The sequence below is a fragment of the Pseudorasbora parva genome, chromosome 5 (genome assembly GCF_024679245.1).
Source record: "Pseudorasbora parva isolate DD20220531a chromosome 5, ASM2467924v1, whole genome shotgun sequence".
In the NCBI taxonomy this organism is placed as follows: domain Eukaryota; kingdom Metazoa; phylum Chordata; class Actinopteri; order Cypriniformes; family Gobionidae; genus Pseudorasbora; species Pseudorasbora parva.
Window position 1 is genome coordinate 6,124,327 of NC_090176.1, and position 22,500 is coordinate 6,146,826.

At 41.8% G+C, this 22,500-nt stretch overlaps 1 protein-coding gene across 1 annotated transcript in view; it reads left to right on the plus strand.

The window, feature by feature from the left end:
* The window catches only part of LOC137074993 (FERM, ARHGEF and pleckstrin domain-containing protein 1), a 67,230-nt gene that overhangs the window by 28,649 nt on the left and 16,081 nt on the right, over positions 1–22,500 (plus strand). Inside the window, exons 7-16 of the mRNA XM_067443114.1 lie at positions 232–346; positions 3,141–3,288; positions 3,373–3,468; positions 3,577–3,743; positions 7,661–7,729; positions 7,860–7,932; positions 8,710–8,887; positions 19,429–19,568; positions 19,778–19,867; positions 22,114–22,244. Coding sequence (XP_067299215.1) covers positions 232–346; positions 3,141–3,288; positions 3,373–3,468; positions 3,577–3,743; positions 7,661–7,729; positions 7,860–7,932; positions 8,710–8,887; positions 19,429–19,568; positions 19,778–19,867; positions 22,114–22,244 — 1,207 coding nt within the window. The remainder of the gene's footprint in view (positions 1–231; positions 347–3,140; positions 3,289–3,372; positions 3,469–3,576; positions 3,744–7,660; positions 7,730–7,859; positions 7,933–8,709; positions 8,888–19,428; positions 19,569–19,777; positions 19,868–22,113; positions 22,245–22,500) is intronic.

A 22,500-nucleotide genomic window follows, 5' to 3' on the forward strand; every position in this document is an offset into this window, starting at 1 on the left:
AGGCATGTTTGTTGCTTAATATTTTCATCCATCCTGTACTTTTATGTCTCTCTCACTGTCTCTGTCAGTCAGTTACTTAAAGTCAACCTGTGTGTGTGTGTGTGTGTGTGTGTGTGTGTGTGTGTGTGTGTGTGTGTGTGTGTGTGTGTGTGTGTGTGTGTGTGTGTGTGTGTGTGTGTGTGTGTGTGTGTGTGTGTGTGTGTGTGTGTGTGTGTGTGTGTAATTACTTAGCTGAGATTGGGGATTTCGAGGAAACTCAGTGTAGACAGCATCTGCTTAACACCAACTACATCCCTGACCAGATGGCCCTGATGGACAAAATCATGGAGTTCCACCATAAACACACGTGAGTCTCCAGGTTCTAGATCTACTCTGATTGGTCAGATTGGCCCAGATTGGTCTACTCTACTCTGATTGGTCAGATGGGCCAGTCCGTTAGTGATTGGTCAGCCGCTTACAGCATGTGTCAGAAACCAAACACTCATTTTGAATCTCAGCTCTTGATACAGTAACGATGGCATCAGTTTTATATTATCAATCTCATTAAAGTAGATTTGCTTTGTCAGCAGAAAACAGCGTCTCCTCCACATGAACAACACAAACCAAACTCTTCCAGTCTCAGATAAAACTGCAGTGTTTGAGGGTCGATGTACACTGCAAAAAAATATCTTCTTACTTAGTATTTTTGTGAGGTTACAGGGAGAAGAGGTAAAGAAGGTGCAGGATTTTAAGTACTTAGGTCAACAGTCCAGAGCAATGGGGAGTGTGGATAAGAGGTGAAGAAGCGTGTGCAGGCAGGTGGGAATGGGTGGAGAAAAGTGTCAGGTCTGTTGTGTGATAAAAGAGTAAATGAAAGGAAAGGTGTACAGGACAGTAGTGAGACCAGCGATGTTGTATGGTTTGGAGACAGTTGCGCTGAGGAAAAGACAGGAGGAAGAGCTAGAGGTAGCAGAGCTGAAGATGCTCAGGTTCTCTTTGGGAGTGACGAGGATGGATAGGATGAGGAATGAGTACATCAGAGGGACAGCCCATGTGAGATGTTTTGGAGACCAAAGCCCCGTTTCCACCACAGGAACTTTACCCAGGAACTTTGGGTGGTACTTTGTGTGTTTAGACCGCAGGAACCAGGGTCTAAATGAAGTTCCGGGTAAATATTTCCCCCTCCAAACGGCCCTGCTCGCGGGGTAGTACTTTTTCAAAGTTCAGGAACTTTCGAGGGCGGGACTTGGGCGCTGAACATGCTGATTGGTTGAGCTCACGCAGCATTTCAGTTCAACAGGCATTTTTAAAAGTCTTTTGCGAGGTTTGGTCTACGTTCAGTAAATATCAGTCTTGCTCTCTGTCTAATGGCGCGCGTTCGTCTCAGCCATCTCACGTTCAATGTCCGTAATAGCTGATAATAATATACATTGTCATTGTAAATCTAGCTTTACAAGCTTTCTGAATATGCTGCTGAATCTGCATATTAGTGCTCTTTTCTGTCGTTGTTAATTACCTCTTTAGTAAACCTATACATAACCAGCAAAAGCAGCACAGCTTGAATCTCTTCCATACTCGTTATTCTTTTTTTTTCACCATGTAAACGACCTGACCGATTACTATAAGTGTGTGTCCTTACATGACGTGACGGCGCGCGCCGCGCTCATGTTGACAAGAGAGGAAAGTAAATTTTTCTGAGGGGTAAACTTTTTATTTTGTGAGTTATGAAGATAATGTTGGAGTAATGACACAGCGTATATTGCCCCGGGCAGTTTTTACTTTAACTGCGCCTGACAGAAGATTTTTTTTTCTGTGATGATTATTACACTTTACAACAAATAGCTATAAATAATACTGTATTAGTCCTGGTGGCCGTTAAGAGTTGCTATGGCTACAGTTAACACATTCAGCTGCTGGAGAAAACAGCGTTGACATTTTTGATGCGGCAGACAAACTGCATGTGACAAAATGATTGCGATTGAAAGTCATCACATGTAAACACCAGATCGGTTTAGATAACGTCTCATGTAAATAGTCCACTAAATCTTTCAATCGGTACACTTAAAAATGATTACATGTCCTTCACTGGCATGGAGGAGCAGTCGCGCGCAGTCCTACATCACCGGACTAATCTGCCTAATCTCGGAACTTTATCGCGGTCGAAACGCAGACAGCTGCAGGTCTGGGGGGGAGAAAAGTTCCTGTAAAAAAGTTCCTGGTACAAATTGTTCCGGGTAATTTTGGTGGAAACGGGGCTCAAGTTAGAGAGGCCAGGCTGAGATGGTTTGGACATGTTCAGAGGAGGGAGAGTGAATATATTGGTGAAAGGATGCTGAGGTTAGAGCTGCCAGGCAGGAGGTCGAGAGAGACCAAAGAGGAGGTTTATGGATGTAGGGAAGGAGGACATGAAGGTAGTTGGTCTGAGAGAAGAGGATACAGAGGATAGGACTGGATGGAGGCAGATGATTCGCTGTGGCGACCCCTGAAGCGAACAGCCGAAAGAAGAAGATTTAGTATTTGTGTCTTGTTTTAGTCCAAACATCTAAAAATTCTTAAAACAAGAAACATTTACCAGACAAGCAAAAGTTATTGTCTTGTTTTGGGGGAAAAATAACTCAAAATGAAGAGAGTTTTTGCCTAAAATATTCTAAATAATCTGCCAATGGGGTGAGAAAAATAATCTTAAAACATAATTTTTCTTCCCCCATTGGCAGATTATTTCTTATTTTAAGCAAAAACTCTCTTCATTTTGAGTTATTTTCCCCCCAAAACAAGACAATAAGTTTTGCTTGTCTGGTAAATGTTTCTTAAAGTAAATTTTTGTTGATATTTTGACTAAAAACAAGACAAAAATACTAAGTAAGAAGTGTATTTTTTGGCGTGTAGACCATAGACTGGCATTATGTAAATCTGTTACATACAGCAGGAAGTGAGACTGGAATTACTGACGACTCGTTTCAGGCCGTTCAGAATCGCTTCTTTCTTTTGCGAGACAAATACTCCACTCATCGGACCATTTTCATTCACAAACAGCTAGATTACACACTGCATGAAAAATCCCAAAAAGCACCTTAGGGGCACTTTAAATTGGCTACAATAGAGCATATAGCAACAAAAACACCAGTCAGTGTTATAAACGTGTGTGTTTGTGTGTGTTTAAGTGGGCAGACACCAGCAGAGTCAGATTACCGTTTGCTGGAGGTAGCGTGCAGGTTGGAGATGTACGGTATCCGACTTCATCCGGCAAAAGACAGAGAAGGAACCAAACTCAGCCTGGCTGTAGCACACGGAGATGTCCTCGTGTTTCAGGTACATGCAATCACACACTCTCACACACACACACACACATGAGGAACAGAGAGCTTTAGGTGACTCGAGTTGTGCTTTACTCAGGGGCACACCAGAATCAACAGCTTCAACTGGTCTAAAATACGCAAGCTGAGTTTCAAGAGAAGGAGGTTCCTTATCAAATTAAGAGCTGACCCTAGCGTGAGTCTCCCTTCTGTTCGTTTATGGCTGTATATTACTATTTTAGCAGGCACTGGTCATTGCATTAGGCTCTCATTGTAATGTCCATTTGTCTGTCTCGTCCTGTAGCAAAATGTTAATCAAGATACTCTGGAGTTTTTGATGGCGAGTCGGGACTGCTGTAAAATGTTTTGGAAGATCTGTGTGGAGTATCACGCCTTCTTCAGGCTCTTTGAGGAGCCCAGACCCAAACCTAAACCGGTGCTGTTCAGCAGGGGCTCTTCCTTCAGATTCAGGTACTAACGTCTGATGAGATGTATCCGTGGATATTTGGGTATAGTCATATAATTGAGGCTCCTGTAATCGTTGACAAGCTGGACATAAAAGCAGCCCTTAAGCATCACAGTCCCTCTCAACTCAATGCATCTGTCACATGGAAGAGGTAGTTTACATTTACATTTGTTTTGAATCATTTTGTAAAAGGATTTTTTTATGCAATGCCTGATAATTATTCACAAATGATGAAACTGTTGATTAATACTACATCTAAAGGGGTAAATCACTCAAAAAATAATATTCATAAACATCTGCCATCGTTTACTTCACCTGCATGTTGTTTCTTCTGTCAAACATACAAGGGGATGTTTAGCAGAATGTCTAAGCTGCTCTTTTACAGAAATATTTGTACAGAAATAAAATAAATGTTGATATACTTGCAATATTTAAAATAGACATAATTTAATAGTTTTGCCTTTGCACTCCATGATATGTGAAGTGTGAACCCTTAATAGTGGGAAAGAAGTGAGCTTAATTGTATTGAATGTGCACGTCCACTGCAAAGTATGTGGGTTTTTATGTACTGGCAGATAATATATTAACTCTTTCCCCGCCAGCGTTTTTTTTAAAAGTTGCCAGGGTTTTTGACAATTTTCACAAAAATGTAATAGCCCATAGAATATTTTGTTTAATGAATATCTGAGCATGCAATATATCAAAATAAAGAGCGGACCCTCTTCTTTTAAACAACCCCCCCCCCCCCCCTTTATTCTAGCTTCATGCATTCCTTTTTTATCAACACTTGAATATGGGTAGGTTTCATAAAAAAAGCTACATTTTGAACAAAAAGCTGAGAAAATCACGTATTTGTGAAAGACTGTTTCCAGATCAGATTCAGAGATGATCAAACACAGATGGAGGAGATCGAGTCCATCAACACCCCTAATGCTTACACAGTCCTGGAGCTCGTCCTGGGTCCACATTTCATTCAGTAATATTAGGCAGTTTTGATTCATATGCTGTTTAATGTTGATGATCACGTTATTTTTCATATGCATATGATTACATGCGATAGCTCGTTTCACTGCGTCTTACTCGCGTGTTTTGATCAGGAGATTCAGTACTCATTCAGAAGATGCGCAATAGCGCCCCCTAGCGCCCGACATTGAAAACACAGAAACCCGCAAAATCCCGTTATTGGCCTGGAAGCGTTTTCTCAAAAATAACGGAAATTTTCGTGTTCGGCGGAGAAAGATTTAATGAAATAAAAGGCCACTTAAGTGTATTTAAAGAGAGGTTCATGTTTAACTATTTCTTAACACACTTAAATACACTTTTAAAAAAGTGCACTTTGTAATAATGTCAAATTAAAAGTTTGACTTGTCATTTATAGCAGCAGTAGTTACGAAATTATATACACACCGATCTGGCATAACATTATGACAGGTGAAGTGAATATCACTGATGATCTCTTCATCACGGCTCCTGTTAGTGGGTGGGATATATTAGGCAGCAAGTGAACATTTTGTCCTCAGAGTTGACGTGTTAGAAGCAGGAAAAATGGGCAAGTGTGAGGATTTGAGTGAGTTTGTCAAGGGCCAGATTGTGACGGCTAGACGACTGGGTCAGAGCATCTCCAAAACTGCAGCTCTTGTGGGCTGTTCCCGGTCTGCAGTGGTCAGTCTCTATCAAAAGTGCTCCAATGAAGGAACAGTGGAGAACCGGCCACAGGGTCATGGGCGGCCAAGGCTCAGTGATGTGGAGCCCGTGCCTCGGCGGGTCAGGGCTGTTTTGGCAGCAAAAGGGGGACCAACACAATATTAGGAAGGTGGTCATAATGTTATGCCTGAATAGTAAAAGATTGCATTAAGCCAAACACTCTAAAGTTCAGCTAATTGCATTTAATAAACATTTTAATTATGATAAATATTATAATAAAACATTTAAATACATATAATGTATTTGAATTTCATTGCAATTCACTTGTAAAATATATTATTTCTATAATAAGTATCTTTTTTTTAAGTATGCTAAAGTGCTATTTCAGTTTGAAAGGGTAATATTGATTTGTGCAACTTTGATTATTTAAAGGGTTTATATCATGAATTTTTGTGTAATTAAATTTTGTTGTCATAATTTTTTCTTAGGCATTTTCTCTGTCCTTGCTATAATTAAACTCACCGTTTGTGCTTCTCTACCTTTAAGGCTCTTATGGTAAATAAATACAGGGTGCAGGTTTTATGTCAGGTCAAGTATTATTTGCGCTGCTCATTGTGGCTCAGAAAACAATTTGCACAGAGATGTGCTGAAAACAACAACAGATGTTGGTCTGTAATATATATATATATATACAGGTCCTTCTCAAAAAATTAGCATATTTCATCCGACCAATAAAAGAAAAGTGTTTTTAATACAAAAAAAGTCAACCTTCAAATAATTATGTTCAGTTATGCACTCAATACTTGGTGGGGAATCCTTTAGCAGAAATGACTGCTTCAGTGCGGCGTGGCGTGGAGGCGATCAGCCTGTGGCGCTGCTGAGGTGTTCTGGAGGCCCAGGAGGCTTCGATAGCGGCCTTAAGCTCATCCAGAGTGTTGAGTCTTGCGTCTCTCAACTTTCTCTTCACAATATCCCACAGATTCTCTATGGGGTTCAGGTCAGGAGGGTTGGCAGGCCAATTGAGCACAGTAATACCATGGTCAGTAAACCATTTACCAGTGGTTTTGGCACTGTGAGCAGGTGCCAGGTCGTGCTGAAAAACCAAATCTTCATCTCCATAAAGCTTTTCAGCAGATGGAAGCATGAAGTGCTCCAAAATCTCCTGATAGCGAGATGCACTGACCCTACCCTTGATAAAACACAGTGGACCAACACCAGCAGCTGACATGGCACCCCAGACCATCACTGACTGTGGGGACTTGACACTGGACTTCAGGCATTTTGGCATTTCCTTCTCCCCAGTCTTCCTCCAGACTCTGGCACCTTGATTTCCTGAATGACATGCAAAATTTGCTTTCATCCCAAAAAAGTACTTTGGACCACTGAGCAACAGTCCAGTGCTGCTTCTCTGTAGCCCAAAAGTGTCTTGACCTGGGGAATGCGGCACCTGTAGCCCATTTCCTGCTCACGCCTGTGACGGTGGCTCTGGATGTTTCTACTCCAGACTCAGTCCACTGCTTCCGCAGGTCCCCCAAGGTCTGGAATCGGTCCTTCTCCACAATCTTCCTCAGGGTCCGGTCACCTCTTCTCGTTGTGCAGCGTTTTTTGCCACACTTTTTCCTTCCCACAGACTTCCCACTGAGGTGCCTTGATACAGCACTCTGGGAACAGCCTATTCCTTCAGAAATGTCTTTCTGTGTCTTACCCTCTCGCTTGAGGGTGTCAATGATGGCCTTCTGGACAGCAGTCAGGTCGGCAGTCTTACCCATGATTGCGGTTTTGAGTAATGAACCAGGCAGGGAGTTTTTAAAAGCCTCAGGAATCTTTTGCAGGTGTTTAGAGTTAATTAGTTGATTCAGATGATTAGGTTAATAGCTCGTTTAGAGAACCTTTTCATGATATGCAAATTTTTTGAGATTTTGAGGGTTTTCATGAGCTGTCTGCCAAAATCATCAGTATTAAAACAATAAAAGACCTGAAAAATTTCAGTTGGTGTGCAATGAATCTAAAATATATGAAAGTTTGATTTTTATCATTACCTTTATGGAAAATAATGAACTTTATCGAAATATGTAAAAAAAATTAGAAGGACCTGTATATATATATATATATATATTTTATTTTATTAATTTTTTCAGCTACTCTTTTCTAACTTTGGAATACTTTGAAAGTATACCCCCTTTAATTCTGAAAAACAAGGAGCTAATTGTTTTTGTAAGGAGCTTTTGTAAACATGTCATCTTCTGCGTTTGGACTAATTGCCCCCTCTTCTCCACAGCGGTCGGACACAGAAGCAGGTGATAGATTATGTGAAGGAAAATGAGTTTAAAAAACTGCCCTTTGATAGGTGAGTCTTATCTGTTATTTCAATGAATTGAAAGTCAGTTCTTTAGCACTGCTGTTTCTTTAAGATATACTCGGTGTAAACTTGAAAGGCTGTATTTTTTATTGTGTGTGTTTGTTGTTTTCTCTTTCAGGAAGCACAGTAGAGTGCAGTACAACAGTAGCCTGTCACCTCTGCGCTCTGCACAGCACCAAGTGCCAAATCAAGTTAGTGGCTTCACATATGCAAGTTTTCAAGGCATTATATATTAATAGAGATGTTTTTTTTTTAAGGAATGTTTTGGTTTCAATACTGCTTAAACTCACTCATTTTTATATTTACTTTAGGAATGGATATGAATAGTAATTTATGCATACTACTAATTACTACCATACTACTATTCACATGGAGCAAACTCCACCCATAATCAGAAGATTTGGCATAACCAGAAGTACATTCACCTAGACAAGTAGTCAGGGTTGCCAGGTTTGAGTAGCAAAACCTGCCAAAATTTCGATTACATTTCGAGCCCGCCCCGTCACGGCCAAAACCACCATTCTGGGAGTGGGGTAGTATTCCCCAGTAAAAATCTTGCGATCCACAGAGGAAAACTTGCGTATGAAAGTGCCCCAATTTGGCAACACTGCAAGTAGTTCCACCCTAAAGTGGCAGAAAAAACTTTATAGATAAAATAATAAAACGTAATTCATGACCAAGCTTCACATTTCTGTTTCTACACCCTCTGGAATATTACGCTTGCATTGTAAGCGCAGCAGAGGACTGCGATTGAAAATGAGCTTTGAGCTAAATCTGGTACATGGAATGGAAACATTTATGTTAAGAATGGTCTTTTTTATAAATAAAGTAAAGTATTAATGTAAACGACAAGTTGATTAATTTCTGGTAATCGTAGACCATAACTTGGATAAAACCCAGAATATTCCAGAACCTGTAATATTTAGGCACTTATGGAAGACTTTTATCTTTATCTCGTCCTCTCTCAGGCTGTCAAGCAGAGCTGGGATGGCTCATTTTTAGTAAGCTCTGAAGACTCTGCGGTATTAAGACCATGTGGAAACTCCTCCCCATCGACTCAGCGCAACGGATGCAGCGACCAAACATACCCCGTTCAGGAGGACAGCAGAAGTCAGGCAGATAAGCAGCCCGCCGTCGATCGAGCAGGTCTGGCGTCCCGCGCAGCTAAAGGCAGCAGCTCATCCATTCCTTATATTGACTGCAGTGATGCAGAGTTTAGTGAACATGAAGTCAGAGGTCGGGTCAGCAGGTCACACTCACACACACGCGATGGCAACAGTGACAGTGCTTACGGCACAGGTTTTGGTTTGCACCGGGCACATCAGCAGGACAGATACTTGGGCAAGTTCAGGCAGAAAGAGTCTCCGCCTCTTTCCCCTGTAAGCCAAGCCGAAAGCCCCGCCCACAGCTATCCCAGCCCCTCCTCTCCCAATCAAAGTGCTAACATTTTTGAGTCATCTTTTTTTGGAGGCAGGGTACGTGGGCCACTTCATAGCACCCTAATGGAAGAGTTGGCTGCAAAAAGCCCCATAAACCACCACACAGGCACCAGGAGCCTGACTCCTAGCCCCGCCCCCTCCTCATTTCACAGGACCAACTCACTAAGCCACGCCCAGTATAATGGACACAGCGGGTGGAGCTTTGGTTCAAAAGCAGGACGGGAGGAAAAGGGTGGACTTTTTAGTAGCTGCTCCCCGATTATGAATCGTTCAGCAAAAAAGTCCCAGAACGCAGTTAGCCAGTTAGAAAGAAACACGCGCGTCTTGAATCAGCCCCACCCTCCCAGTCTATCCCGTTCTGAGAGAATGGCCATGCTGGAGCGCCGAATGCTTGCCAACGGACTCACGCCTCCCGGCAAGGCCAATCTCAAGCCAAGCTCCCCGCACCGCCGCTTCGGGGCTGTGCAGATGATTGATGGCTCCACCAGTAGTGGCACAGACACTAGCGACTCTGAGGAGGCGGAGTCTACTGGCTCCTGCAGCCAATCGCTAGAGTTTGAAAACCAAGCCGCCCGTAGTTCGTCCCGCCTCCCCAGAAACAAGTACTCCTTCGGAAGCTTGCAGCTAGACGATCTTGATGATGAAGGAGGGTGTGTGAACCTCAGCGATGAGGAAGGGATGCAAGTGTTTAACTGCTAGCATGAAAACTTAATTGCGTTGTGCTTCTCGGGCATGCCAGAGATTTCTTTTCCTATAACCTGAGATGGCCTTAGCTGTGTGACAAGGTGGATATTCTTCTCTTTCTTGAGGCAAAACTCTTTACAGTTTTACTGTAAGTGATTGTATCCAGCCTCTGTATTGAGCAAGTGGGGACTTTTGTTGTGCCAAGTTCTGCACAGAACACTGATTACTCACAGTTCCTGATGCAAAAATAATCTGGAATAATTCAGAAACCCAGAGTGATGTTGTCACTCCCTGGAGCAACTTCAGGATCGCTGGGTTGGAAACATGCAAGGAACCATAACTGGTAGATGAGACCGTGATTTTTGCCAAGTAAGACCTGTTCCTGGATCCAGATCCTTGTTGGTCGTGGAGCAACATTGCTGTCGACCAATCAGATGTTAGGGTTAGGTTTAGTCTTGAAGTTAAATCTGGGGCTCTGACAGCAATGTCAACTCATCAGTCCACCCTGGCTTGTAGGGGTTGTTAATGGTGAGGCTGTAATATGAAAGAGTTTGAGGGAGAACGGTTTATGGGGCCTTCATGCCTCGCCTTTATGAGGAACACTCTCCATAAATCATTACTTTTGACTTTTTAGACTTTTTATATAACGTTAGGAAATAGAGCTTGGATACTACATTTATAATGATTGTTGTACTTTTAGCATTGAGCATCTCTGGACCTGGAGATCCACTTTCCTGCAGAGTTTAGCTCCAACCCTGATACAACTCGCCTGCTTGTAGCTTCCTAGTAATCCTGAAGACCTTGGTTAGCCTGTTTGGGTGTGTTTAGTTAGGGTTGGAGCTGAACTTTGCAGGAAAGTGGATCTCAGGGGCCAGAGTTGCCCATCCCTGTCATAGAAACATGTGTAGCAACCTTCTCAACTCTGGCCCCTGAGATCCACTTTCCTGCAGAATTTTACTCCGACTATAATCAAATAATAATCACACCCAAACAAGCTAATCAAGGTCTTCAGGATGACTACATGGTTATAATGCTACAACATACTCCACAAGCTCCCAGGGCTGCGAGAACAAAATTACGTCAATTTGTTCTCGCAGCCCTGGTTTGGGAGTTCTCGATACATCGCCTGAGCAGAACTTTTTTCTTGCGGGTGTCCGAGAACTAATGTGTGATTGGTACATTTAATGTGGACAGGGTTAATGCGGAGAACCTCAGATGATCGGCACCTGCTTTTCTCGTGAAGTATGGAATGTACTGGCCAGAACGAAGTTTGTTCTTGTTTTTGCCGCCTCGAGAAAACGAACACATTTCTTTGTTCTTGCAGAGCGTGTTTCAAGCTACCGTGGGTTTGATCAGGGTTGGAGCTATACTGATCAGGAAACTGGACCCTGAAGCCCAGAGTTTCTGGTGTAGAGCAGCGGTACCCAACCTTGCTCCTGCAGACTTCAGTTCCAACCCAGCACCAACACAACTTCCTGTTATGTTCAAGTTGTCCTGAGCACATTGGTTAGCTGGTTCAGGTGTGTTGGGTTGGGGTTGGGGTTGGAGCTGAACTCTGCAGGAAAGTGGATCTTGGGGGCCAGAGTTGCCCATCCCTGTCACAGAAGCATGTGTAGCAACCTCTTCCTGGCACTTTTCCGGCACTTGCTCCAACCTTAATCAAACACACCTGAACAAGCTAATCAAGCTCCTCAGGATTACTAGAAGGTTATGGGCGGGGGGGTTGCTCAGGGTTGGAGCTAAACTCTGCAGGAAAGTGGACCCTGTTACATTCAAGTAATCCTGAGCGCTTTGATTAGCCGGTCCAGGTGTGTTTGTTTGGGGTTGGAGCTTAACGCTGCGTTCACACCGAACGCGAACTGAGCGTAAAAATCAGATCTACCTCGTCTAGTTTGACGCGTGAACATTTTGAATCCATTCGCGTGTCCGCAGCTAATTGGATGCGCGTAGAAATCGAACATTCGAAGCGAAATAGACGAGCATTAACGGCACTCCAGGTGAAATATGTCGTAAAACACCACTCTGCCTCTTTTCATTTTCAAAAAATATATAAATTAAGCATTAACAGCCACACATGTGGATCAGCCAACGCACTACCTGGATGATCTTCACTGCATGTATATTTAAATAAAATAAAGTTATAAACCTTCACTTTGCCCTCAGTCAAAATGATTTGGTAGGCAACAATAGATTAAGTGGACCGAAGATCGCCCATTAGATGTACACAAGACGAATAATTTGTCATGTTTAACCTCTACAGAGACATCCGAGCCAGCGACAAACGCCAGAAGGACTGGCCGAGGATAGGCTGCTCTCGCCGGGGTTAACGAGCGCTGAGCGCCCGGAGATCGCCTGGATCTCACAACTCCAAAAACGCAAGAGTGTTCTTTTAAATAGGCACTGTCTTTATAAGTAAACCACACATTTTAGCTTTAAACAACTACATTATTAACTGAAAAGCATTAAAACTACATTAAGTGACAAAATAACAGTATGTTTTAATTATATGCAGGGTTTCTCATTACTTTGCCACGTGACAGCAGCAAGCAGGCCCCTTATTGGTTAACTACCTGGTTTAAACTACGTTATTGGTTAAAACTACGAATTGACGCCAAAGTTCACATTTTTCATCTTGGGTGTAGACACGAATTTGCTTCAAACGCATTAATACACCAAAAGCACCACTCGCGCATATCGCGCAAGACGCTCAATGTGCTTCAAAGTCACGTTATTCACGCGAACCGGACGCGCAAATGAGGCGGAATCGCGTCCATCATGCAGTGTGAAACGCGTCTATCCAGGACCTCCAGACACGCGTCAACGTGCGTTTTCCATTGATTTAACATGGAAATCATTTGCTCCAGACGCTCTATTCGCGTTCGGTGTGAACGCACCTTTACTCTGCAGCATGGTATCCCTCTAGGAGCAGGGTTGGCTACCCCAGATGTAGACCTTCATCTTCAATAATATTCTTTAACATCCATTGCCATTTGTACATTAATCATTTAAAGGACAGTGTGATTTTTGAAGCTTCATTCATCCTGAGCTTTGGCAAATGAGCTTTAAATCATGGTCTTCATTGTACGGCTCATTTCCCGTTCTGCGTGAGCCTGGAAAATATCTCGGTTTACTGCGAGAAACCAGCAGATTCAGAGATTTGACATTTAATGGTATTTTATAAAATCCTGCATGATTTTGAATTAGGTAGATTTAAATGTAAACATTTTGAATATAAGGTGTTTTTGTCCTGTTGTGTCAGAATTGTGATGAATGTATTTGTCAGTAAGAGATTTCAGTTGATGGAATTATGTCCTTATATAGGCTACTCGCATTCATGTAGGACTTTTGTTTTCTTCCGTGGGACACGAAAGGAAGAATTCTATAGAATGTTTGCGCTTCTCTTTTAGAATGCACCTGATCGTATACAGTTTATTGGTCACATTGGGCCATATGGGTTTGAAATGACTTAAGGTTGAGTAAAGCCTAGTTCAGACTGCACGATTTTCAGACTCGTCGGGTCTCTGCTCTATTCACACTGCATGACTATCTGGGGTATCATTCAGTCACTGCTGTGTTCACACTGCACGATGGTTTGACGACAGAGGAGTTCACACTGCATGACTGAACAAGAGGAAGAATCGCAGACAATTCTCTCTCTCTCTCTCTCTCTCTCTCTCTCTCTCTCACTCTCACTCTCTGGTGTGCAAACTACGTTTCCCAACTACACGTGGAATGTGACAAGTAAACAATGCAAGATCACACGTACATGTTTGGCCTTTGTTTCTGTTTGATAGAATTGTAAATATATATATTAAAATACTGATATTCTGCTCTATAACTCCTCCCTGAACCTCCCGCTGCCCTGTATCTCCCTCTCTCATTGGCTGTCGGTCATCGCTGATGTAATTTTCAGTCAGAACTCATTTCACACAGCAGGAGTTTCAATCGCCGACAGGTCCAGATATTTAGCAGCCATATATCACACCGGCGTCGGCGACTTGTCGGCGATTCTCTCTGATCGCGTCGTGGATTATACACAGTGTGATTGTCACTAGCGTGCACGAGCACTGATTTGCTTATGATCTCGGGCATTTGACGGTGATTTCGCAAAACCTGTCGGCGACTCAAAATCGGGGCAAAAATCGGGCAGTGTGAACTAGGCTTTAGCAATGACAGAACTTACATTTTTGGGTGAACTGTCCCTTTAAGCTGTGTGATGGTTCAGTCTATAGACAGAAAGTGTCACATGAGCGCATTTGTGTCAGCGTCTCGCTGTGTTTCCCTGTCCCTCCCTCCCTGAGCACATCAACCTTACCTTACCTGTGGATTTAACCGGTATCCTTCAGCAGGGATTAGAAAGGCCATTTCATTTAGGTTTCTGATATTTTAACAAAAAAATTGCATACCTGTTGTAGATTTCATTGTCAGAAAAAAACAATAGAAATGTGATAATGCCGCCTGTTTCTAATCCCTGTCTGATTTCTCACTCAGCTTTGATGTCACTGCACTATTGGCTGATATTCACCTTTGTTTTATACCTTTTCTTTTCTGAAACAGCTTGTCATCCTTGTCATTTATGTTCAATAAATGCTTATGTTTTCTGCTGGCATTTAAATGGAATGAATGAATCTTTGTAACTACTGGTGTGTTTAAATGCTGCGCTGCATGCTCTCCCTTCCTATGGCCGTTCTGTTCGATGAAAGCTGAAAAGCAGTGCATTCTGGGAAATTTTCACACATGAAAATTTGAATATCCTTTTGTATGTCTGTGACATGACTGATCTTCTTTTGTTTGTTCACACAATGATCAAATTATACACCAGGATTGTTTTCAAATGATTCCATCAGCTTCGTGGCCTGAGAACAATCACGCCACCTGCTGTTGATCAGTGTGAATGACATGTTGATGATCTTTCTCGCACAATGGCTATGTTCAGAATGGAATACAAGCATACTGCGTGCTGCACATTGGACATTTATACTATTTAGAAAAATACAATATGAAACATAAAGTATGTGAAGAATTAAATATGCAACCAACATTTACATATTGTTGGCATACTGTACCATAACAATAAGGCACGTGTAATCCAGATGTAGAAAATACAACCTAATTTGATCAAATAATCAGTCAACAAAAAAGAAACTACATGGGAAATCGTTGATTATAGTATCCCATGCAGTGTGCTCCCATTGTGTTCTGCACATTACTGCGTTATTCATCGCATACATACAGGACATGTTGCATAATGCAAAACAAGTGTGGTAGTATGCTAGGTGCTATTGTGAACACAGCCGTTCCCTCTCTTCCTCTGTCTCATTCAGCACTGTTCAAGCTTATTCTCTGTTCTGATGTTTCCTGCCTGTTTCTTCTCAATGACCTTTGGTTCTGCTGCTCTTTATGAATCACTAGACTTTTTAACAATGTATTTTGTGCACTATAGTGTCAATAAAGTTACAGTTGGCCTTTTAAGACTCAGCAATTGTTTTTTAAGCTTATGAAGCTAATATTTTTCATAATCCCACCCCCCCCACACACCCCACCCTCCTCCCTGCTGTCTGTGGCTGCACACCGCATGTCTCGCTGTCTGTCAGCACATGTATATGAAGCGCGGTATACATGCATTAGATCACGTTTTATGAATGTATGTTGCAGTATGCATTGTTTGTGTGGATTACATGGATGAGTTTGTGTTGTATGAACACTAGTTGCAACTTTGGACACCTTCCTTGTTAAAATGTTTCATTTTTTCAAGCAATCAAAAGTATGAAATACAGTGGGGCAAAAAAAACATTTAGTCAGGCACCAATTGTGGAAGTTCTTCCACTTAAAAAGATGAGAGGCCTGTAATTTTCATTATAGGTACACTTCAACTATGAGAGACAGAATGAGAACAAAAAATCCAGAAAAACACGTCTGATTTTGAAAGAATTTATTTGCAAATTATGGTGGAAAAGTATTTGGGCACCCACAAAAAAAAAAAAAAAAAAGGTGCAATTATTAAAAAATGGAAGACATACAAGACCACTGATAATCTCCCTCGATCTGGGTCTCTACGCAAGATCTCACGCTGTGGGGTCAAAATGATCACAAGAACGGTGAGCAAAAATCCCAGAACCACATTGGGGTGGGGGGGGGGGGGGGGGTCTTGATAGTATGAAATTTTACTCCACGAATGAACAAACCCCAGTAACACACTACACCGCCAGGGATTCGAATCCTGCAGTGCCAGACGTGTCCCCCTGCTTAAGCCAGTACATGTCCGGGCCCGTCTGAAGTTTGCTAGAGAGCATTTGGATGATCCAGAAGAGGACTGGGAGAATGTCATATGGTCATATGAAACCAAAATAGAACTTTTTGGTAAACACTCAGCTTGTCGTGTTTGGAAGAGACAGAATGCTGAGATGCACCATTCCTACTGTGAAGCATGGGGGTGGAAACATCATGCTTTGGGTCTGTTTTTCTGCAAAGGGACCAGGACGACTGATCAGTTTAAAGGAAAGTTTGAATAGGGCCATGTTTCGCAAGATTTTGAGTAAAAACCTCCTTCCATCAGCATGGGCATTGAAGATGAAACGTGGCTGGGTCTTTCAGCATGACAATGATCCCAAACACACCGCCCGGGCAATGAAGGAGTGGCTTCGTAAGAAGCATTTCAAGGTCCTGGAGTGGCTTAGCCAGTCTCCACATCTTAACCCCATAGAAAATCTTTGGAGGGAGATGAAAATCTGTGTTACCCAGCGAAACCCCAAAACATCACTGCTCTAGAGGAGATCTGCATGGAGGAATGGGCCAAACTACCAGCAACAGTGTGTAAAAACCTTGTGGAGACTTACAGAAAACATTTGATCTCTGTCATTGCCAACAAAGGGTACATAACAAAGTATTGAGATGAACTTTTGTTATTGACCAAATACTTATTTTCCACCATAATATGCAAATAAATAATTTAAAAATCAGTGATTTTCTGGATTTTTTTTCTCATTCTTTCTATCATAGTTGAAGTGTACCTATGATGAAAATTACAGGCCTCTCTCATCTTTGTAAGAGGGAGAATTTGCACAATTGATGGCTGACTAAATATTTTTTTGCCTTACTGTAATACAAATGGAAAAATGGCAAGTATGTAGTGACCAAAACTCTCTTCTTTGATTCCAGCTCTGTTCATTCAGCATATTCACTAAAGGAGTTCACATGTATACTGGGGGTTTTCCTGCACCATCTGCCCTCGTGAAAAAAATAAGTGTGCTTAATTGTATTGAATGTGCACCTGTAGTGTACTTTAAATCTTAAAAGTATATAAAACTGCTGATTGTATAATATTACGTGAGAGGCCACTAAAATGCACTTAAATATAAACACTAAATGACTGTTTCTTAAAACATTTAAGTCCTGAATTATTACATTTAAAGTTAATGTATTTTAAATGTACACAATTGCAACTTCATTGTTACAAATGTGTAATTACTAATACATTTAAATACATGACATACACTTTTTAATAGAAATGATTTTATTGATTAAATTATATCAATGCTTGTCAGTACATTTAGCATAAGCAATTATGAAATTATATAAAAAGGTGCATCAAGTCCTTCTTAAGTTAAAAAAAACACTCTAAAGTTCAGCTAATTGCATTTAATATCAATTTAAACTATAATACAGTTGCATTTAACATGCGATTAAGTGTCTGAAAACAGTTAATGTCCCCATGAAATCAAAATTGAATTATTTTGTCTTTAAGGATGAATATGTTAGTCTAACTGTTAAGTTAGTGTTGCTCCAAAACAATGACAGATATAAGACTTACAGTCTCTCACTTCCACCAATAAACATAAATGATTCTGATGACATCACTCTGCACTTCAGCTTCTCATTAGATTTTCTGTCCAATCAAATGCCCTCTAAGTCTGAAGCCCCGCCCCCTACATTATAAACAGGGAATGATCAGACAGTGCACTATTTGGGAGATAGGGAACGATCAGAAAGTTCACTATATAGGGGATAGGGAATGATTCAGACAGTGCGCTATATAGGGGATAGGGAATGATTCAGACAGTGCGCTATATAGGGGATAGGGGCGATTCAGGCAGTGCGCTATATAGGGGATAAGGGGGCGATTCAGTCAGTGCGCTATATATATAGGGGATAGGAAGCAATTCAGGCAGTGCACTATATAGGGGATAGGGGACGATTCAGACAGTACACTATATATGGGATAAGGGGGCGATTCAGGCTGTGAGCTATATAGGGGATAGGGGACGATTCAGACAGTACACTATATAGGGGATAAGGGGGCGATTCAGGCTGTGAGCTATATAGGGAACAATCAGACAATGTAACTATGCTTTCCATTGGGGAGAATGAAGTCTGGTTTCATGTTAGTGTTAGTGAACCGCCGGTCCAGAGACACGACAGCACAGAGCTGATCATGTGATCGAGTCGGTCCAGAGACAAGATGATCTCTATTTTTTTAACTCATTAGTTTAAATTATATCAAGCCTTAAAGGTCTGCATAATTAAGGGCATGGCCCCTTGATGAGAAGTGGAATGCTGCTGCTGTCACTACTAGCCGTTTGTCTTCTGTCTGTTAGTCGTTACGTCACCTCAGCTCCACCCACGTCCTGCCGCTTTGCCTATTTTACTGTCACCCCGAAGTGACACGCGGTGACGTGCTGCTAAGATGGCGATGGCTTGCTCCACCAACTTTACGCTTCAAAAATGCTCATCAGAAACCTACGGGTGACGTCAAAGACACTATGTCCATTGTTTTAATTTTAGTGTTGTTGTTACACGTTACATGCAGTTATAATAACAGTAAATTATTCATAATTACATTAAACTAAAATGGTTACCCTACAATTAGTGCTTAAATGTAGCATTACTCTATAACAAGGACTCCCTAAAAGTGTAACTATTAAGTACTACATTTAAAAGTATGATAAGGTGTACTTCTTTTCAGAATATGGGACTAAATAATCCATTTCAAAGTTTTAGTTTGGGAGCTTTAAGCTTGTGAGAAACGTGTCCAATCCTTTGATTGGTAGTGTGTGTGTGTGTGTGTGTGTGTGTGTGTGTGTGTGTGTGTGTGTGTGTGTGTGTGTGTGTCAGGCTTCACTCACAGCTGCTTCGCTCATCATCACTGCACTACTCTAAGGAAACACAAGAGGCGGATTTGGGCAAGTACTGAGAGACACCTCCTGTAGGAGTAGAGTTTAGCGGGACATGCTCCTTTAGGAGACATGTACATAGACATGCACACTCAATATATTATTATTTTTTAAAATAACCTTTGCCAAGAGTACTATGATAATACCATGCTACAACAATTATGATAAAAATCATGATTTTGTATAATCACCATATTCCACTTTATTCACTTGGCACTCCAAATGTCACTCCCATGGGTTATATCCTAAAAAAAGCATGGTAATATCATGGTACTTTTTTGTTATTTATGCATATTTTATCATGCCAAAATATGAGAAATGAGCAGCCATCAGACACTGAAACAATCTGTGAATCTGTCCTAACGGTCTTCATCTGTGTGTGTCTCATCCTCAGATGGGACGTGTGCTTCGCTCACATTAGTTAATGGTCACGCCGAGGACTGTAGAGGAGCGACGCCGTCTCCTCTCATCTCGCCCATGCTGAATGACAGCGGTGCCATACGCACTGATGATGAGGAGGACAACAGGAGGAAGGTCAGATCTGCGTGATGTCAAATGTTTTTAAACACATTAAAGAAAATCTTTTGAACTGTGGTGTAATTGTAGTCATTATGTAGTGACTCTTCTCTGGACGAGCGTGTGTGTGTTTATATGCACAGTAAAGCATCTCCATGACTCCACTGTGGTGAAGGTCATTTTTAATGGAGTGATATATTGTGCTGATTTTGTGTGTGTTTGTGCAGATGTGTCCCACTGATAAGGCGTACTTCATTGCTAAAGAGCTGCTGAGCACTGAGAGGACGTACCTGAAGGACCTGGAGCTGATCACAGCGGTAAATGATGGACAGACTTCATCAGATCACACACACACACACACACACACACACAAGGAAACAAGCTTTCACATCATACAGAATTAGTTTGTTTTGTTTTGAAAATGTAAAAATGCAGAAAGTTTTGTGTGATGGTCGGTTTAGGACAGTTTTCATGGAGAGTCCCTAAAAACATGGGAACCCGGCAATGTGGCTTTTCTTGGACTTTACCACAGTTTAAAGCACAACATGTACATTTTCGGCGCCAGAGGTCGCATTTTTAAAACAGTAACAAAGGCCAAGCTTGATGATGCTTGAGGAAGAGTGGAACGATGGGAGATGGCATTTTCACCATCCAGAGAAACACTATATTACCAAACGTATTGAGTTCAGGTGTTCAATCCCTTCATGGCCACAGGTGTATAAATCAAGCTCTCGGCCTGCAGACGCTTCTACACACATTAGTGAAAGAATGGGTCGCTCTCAGGAGCTCAAGTGAACTCAAGCGTGGGGCCGTGATAGGCTGACCCCTGTGCAATAAATCCATTTGTGAAATGGGCAGAAGTCGCCAACTTCAGTCAATGGCTCCAAACTTTGTTTGGCCTTCAGATGAGCTCAAGAACAGCGTAGAGAGCTTCATGGAATGGGTTTCCATGGCCGAGCAGCTCAAGCCTTACATCACAGAGAGCAATGCAAAGCGTGGATGCAGTGGAGTAAAGCAGCCGCCACTGGACTCTAGAGCAGAGAGACGTGTTCTCTGAGCGACCAATCACGTTTCAGTCTGATAATTCAATGGACGAGTCTGGGTTTGCCAGGAGAACAGGACTCGTCTTACTGCATTGTGCCAAGTGTAACGTTTGGTGGAGGGGGGATTATGGTGTGGGGTTGTTTACAGGGTTTGGGTTTGGCCCCTTAGTTCCAGTGAATGGAACTCTTAATGCTTCATCAAGACATCTTGGAATATGTCATGCTCCCAACTTTGTGGGAACAGTTTGGGGACGGCCCCTTCCTGTCCCAGCATGACTGCGCACCAAAGTGTGTGAGTGTGTGCGTTTGTTACAAACACATATCATTTCACTGCCATAGACTTGGTCACCAGCATTACTAGAGTACAAACAAAGTGCAATATAACTGTGTAATTTCATTAGCATAACCCAAACAGAATTATGTATAATCACGAACACTTGATGCACTACAATGCATTATCAGCTGTCACATCATATCTGTATCTTCATCTGGATATCTATTAAAATCATCTGTACATGACTATTACATGTACAATAAGTAGTATATATTTTTGCTTACATGTCTATTAAAACACATGCAAGAGCGGAGTCTCTGTCAAGTCAAAAGTTTATCGCAAAAATTGCTCCGTTTGACCCAAAGCCTGCTCGTCCCAGTTGATCTACTTTTTATGTTTTTTTTGTTTTGTTTTTTGTTTTTTCTGTCCACATTATATTATATAGGGGATAGGGGCGGCAGTGACTCAGTGGTTCATGTAGATTGTCTACAAACCAGAAGGTTGGTGGTTCGATCCCCGGTTCCACCTGACCAAGTGTCGAAGTGTCCATGAGCAAGACACCTAACCCCAGCTGCTCCCGACGAGCTGGATGGTGCCTTACGTGGCTGACATCGCCGTCGGTGTATGAATGGGTGAATGTGAGGCAAAATGTAAAGCGCTTTGGATGGCCATAGGGTGTGTTAAAAGCGCTATATAAATGCAGTCCATTTACCATTATCTGGATTTACAAACTACAAATTATACAACTGCATTAAATATATTACACTATGCAAGTGTTTTTTTGTGTGTTGATATTTCATTAAAAAGTGCACATATTGTGCCTTTCACACAGGTGCTTATCAAGAGAGCTTCTAATATGTATAATGTTTGTTACTATTTAATATTATTTTAATATTAGACATTATAAAGTATACATTTCTGTCTTGATTTCTTCACTTTTTATGCAATATTTTCGCTCTGTCTCGTTTATTTGACTGAGCGAAGATATTTGGGGATGTGCTTTCATCTCGTTTCCTTAATTTATCATACATGATCTCTAATTCATTTGATTAATTATAGCTTAGCTGTGTACGTTTAAATGTGTCCACTATAACAAACACCTGCTGTTAAAGACACATGATATAAAGTCACACAATGATAAGGTGTCGTAATGGGATTGGTGTGTGTGTGTGTGTGTGTGTGTGTGTGTGTGTGTGTGTGTGTGTGTGTGTGTGTGTGTGTGTGTGCGTGTGCGTGTGTGTGTTAGTTTCAGGAAGTGTTGGATAAAGAAGACTGTGTTCCTGACACCCTGAAGACACTGTTGAGCTCCACCTATGAGCCGCTACATTCCCACCACACACACTTCCTCCTGGAGCTTGAGGAGAGACTATCACTGTGGTGAGAAACAGACACACAAACACACACACACACAAAACCCGCCAAGTACTAGCCCTAAACAATCGGGGGGTTCTCCGGGGAAAATATGGCATTTGGGGATAAAATGTGTTATTTGCGCAAGGTTGCTGCTAAAATTCACACTCATGATTCTATATATCACATAATTGAGGTCGCTTCAACCTGCCGACATAGAAAACAACCCGTGGAAAAAAACTCAGACTTGGCAACACAGTGCTGTTGAACTCTGTTGACATTT